The sequence below is a fragment of the Oryza glaberrima genome, chromosome 11 (genome assembly GCF_000147395.1).
Source record: "Oryza glaberrima chromosome 11, OglaRS2, whole genome shotgun sequence".
In the NCBI taxonomy this organism is placed as follows: Eukaryota; Viridiplantae; Streptophyta; class Magnoliopsida; order Poales; family Poaceae; genus Oryza; species Oryza glaberrima.
Window position 1 is genome coordinate 14,293,386 of NC_068336.1, and position 2,620 is coordinate 14,296,005.

The window sequence follows — 2,620 nt, forward strand, 5'->3', positions numbered from 1 at the left end:
CTATACTCTACGCTACTCCTAGTATAAAACCATAATAATCCAACCATATTTAAATTCACAATTCAAATTCGATTCTTTTAAAAAAATAAAATGGAAATACAAATCCTAGTAGCATGTATTCATAGCTCGGGTGAAACGAGCTTCTGCTGCTGTGGCGCTTCCATGCATTTTCTCACATGTGTTCATTTTTCCCGTCTTCTCATCCACCAATAGACCAGCTACTTCTCTCACGAAGCAACAACCAAGCAAAGCAACAAAAAAGCTGCATAGCACATCGCATGTATCACTTTCCCCATTTTTCTAAGTCCCACAATCGCAGCTGCTAGTGCTACCCTGCTACTACTTTCTCAATTTCGCAGCCTGCAACAACACTTGAATCATCCAGTGCCTCGACGCCATCGCATGACTCGGCCACTGGGCCATGTTTTTCATCGAGTTCAGGCAGAGGGTGCAGGCTAGAGGAGACTCCAGGTACAGCAGACGCGTCGGCCGGGAAGGAGCGTCGGGTAGAGGAATGCACCTGAGGGATGAGACGGTAGGCAGGGAGGAGCCGCACCGGCCGGGGATGAGCACTGGGCAGGGGAGGTGCCGGCGGACCAAGACCACGTCGGGCGGCTCCTGAGCTTTTCCAATCGTGGATGGGGGCTGTGCAGTAGAGCCCCTGAGACTGGGGGCTTGGAAAGGTTATTTGGGTGCCTACCTAATTTAGGATCCTTGGTAGGGGCTCTGCTGGATTGAGTTTTTTAGCCTCAACACCCAAAATTTGTTTAGGGGCTATATTTAGTGTCCCTGCTGGAGATGCTCTTATGTAGGCTGACATTGATTGCCCCCCATAATCAGTTTTGGTTGTGCACTAGACGATGCGGACCGGTATCGATGTGGTTCTTAATTTCTTAGAGGGGGCGTGTGCGGATACCGGTGAGGGGGAACCTTTCCGATATGGGTATGATCCAACCGATACTAATTAGGTTGTGTACGTTCTGTAATACTCCATCCGTTTCAGTTTATAAGATGTTTATACTTTGATAAAAATTAAACTGTTTCACATTTGACTAAGTTTATAGATAAATATAGTAATATTTATAATACTAAATTAGCTTTATCAAATTAATAATTAAATATATATTTTTATAATAAATTTATCTTGGATTGAAAATATTACTATTTTTATCTACAAACTTGGCTAAACTTAAAATAGTTTAACTTTTAAAAAACTAAAACATATTATAACCTAAAACGGAGTACTTTGGCGCTAGTTACCCAGAAAACTAATGGACAACCACCCCCGTACGTTTGTGCAAGGACACATGACATAAACATGCCACCGGCCGGTACAATGACAATGATAACGCATCGAACGGCACGTACGTGATGCAACAAGAACACCGCTCATCAGCATGTGGGGAGTAGTCGTCGTGGAGCTCCAGACCCTTCCGTTTGGCCGGCCGTCGCCATCGCATGTAAATATGCATGCATCGCCTAATGGCCATCTAACCCTATAATTAAATCATACGGAGTATAATACTTCCTGATAGTCATTAATATTTAATTTCTCGATGTCCATTATAGCCAATCTTGTATGGAAAAATGAAGAGTTGCATATTAAATCTGAGAAAATCATTAAGAAGATAGGTGGTTGGATTTAAATATGCCTATCATAAATAAATTTTTCAGATTTAAAAATATGTCTATCAAAACTAGATGGAGGGAGTATACAGCACTATTGTTACTACTAGCTAGCAGTGCAAGCAGTGCCCAACTATGGCCTGGTTTAGTTCTCAACTTTTTCTTTACACACATAAACTTTCAACTTTTCCGTCACATCGTTTCAATTTCAATCAAACTTTCAATTTTAACACAAACTAAACACATCCTATATATACAGGACTGGACTAAGGTAGCTTGCTAGTTGGCAGCGTTGGAAACGCCGAATAACCAGTGATGAAGCCACTGCTACTGCTCATCTCCTCCATTGTAGTGATGACATTCTTACTCCTCCTGAGCGGCGCCGGCGCTCTCACCGCCGATCACGCCACCGTCGGCGTCGCCGTGGCCGGCGGCAAGCGCACCCGCCACGCGGAGGAACTAAGTGAGATGGATTCGGTGCCGTACCCGCAAAGAAGGGTGCTACAAGGTGGCAACACTGTCTACAGACCGCTTGGCAGAGGTGCGGCTTGCAACCCTATTTGCCCTGGTCGCGGAGACAGGTACACTGGCCGTGGCTGCAAATCCCGTTACCAGTGCAGGGGCATGTAAGATATCTCCATCAGGGTGCATGATAATATCTTCACACCCTATGTACGCATGCATGCTTGGAAATTATTGGGCAGTTCAGCAGTTGTTCTATGTACATCGATGGAATAGGTTGAACACTCAGTTGATCTCGTCTTTTTTCAGTATTGTTACGGTATTCCAGGCATATAAACACTCATGATCACTGGTCATCTCCAAGCTGAATTTGTCTGTATCGCAACCTAAACATGTTCACGTACGATTTCATAGGATGCCGGTCGTCGTCCTGCCAGACGCAAATGGCTCAGCATTGATCTGCTGTTGCATGCTTCATTATTGTATTCCTGTTCTTTTCCCTACTGTCAGTTACTCATCTCATTGAATGAGT

At 44.2% G+C, this 2,620-nt stretch overlaps 1 protein-coding gene across 1 annotated transcript; it reads left to right on the top strand.

Annotated features, from left to right (window-relative positions):
• Window positions 1–1,915: 1,915 nt before the first annotated feature.
• LOC127755336 (uncharacterized) lies at window positions 1,916–2,620 on the top strand. Its single transcript, XM_052280991.1, has one exon. The coding sequence runs from the start codon at window positions 1,942–1,944 to the stop codon at window positions 2,254–2,256; it is 315 nt and encodes a 104-aa protein (XP_052136951.1). The 5' UTR covers window positions 1,916–1,941; the 3' UTR covers window positions 2,257–2,620.

Coding starts and splice junctions, on each gene's coding strand:
- LOC127755336 (XM_052280991.1), top strand. CDS start 1,942: ATGAAGCCACTGCTACTGCTCATCTCCTCCATTGTAGTGATGACATTC.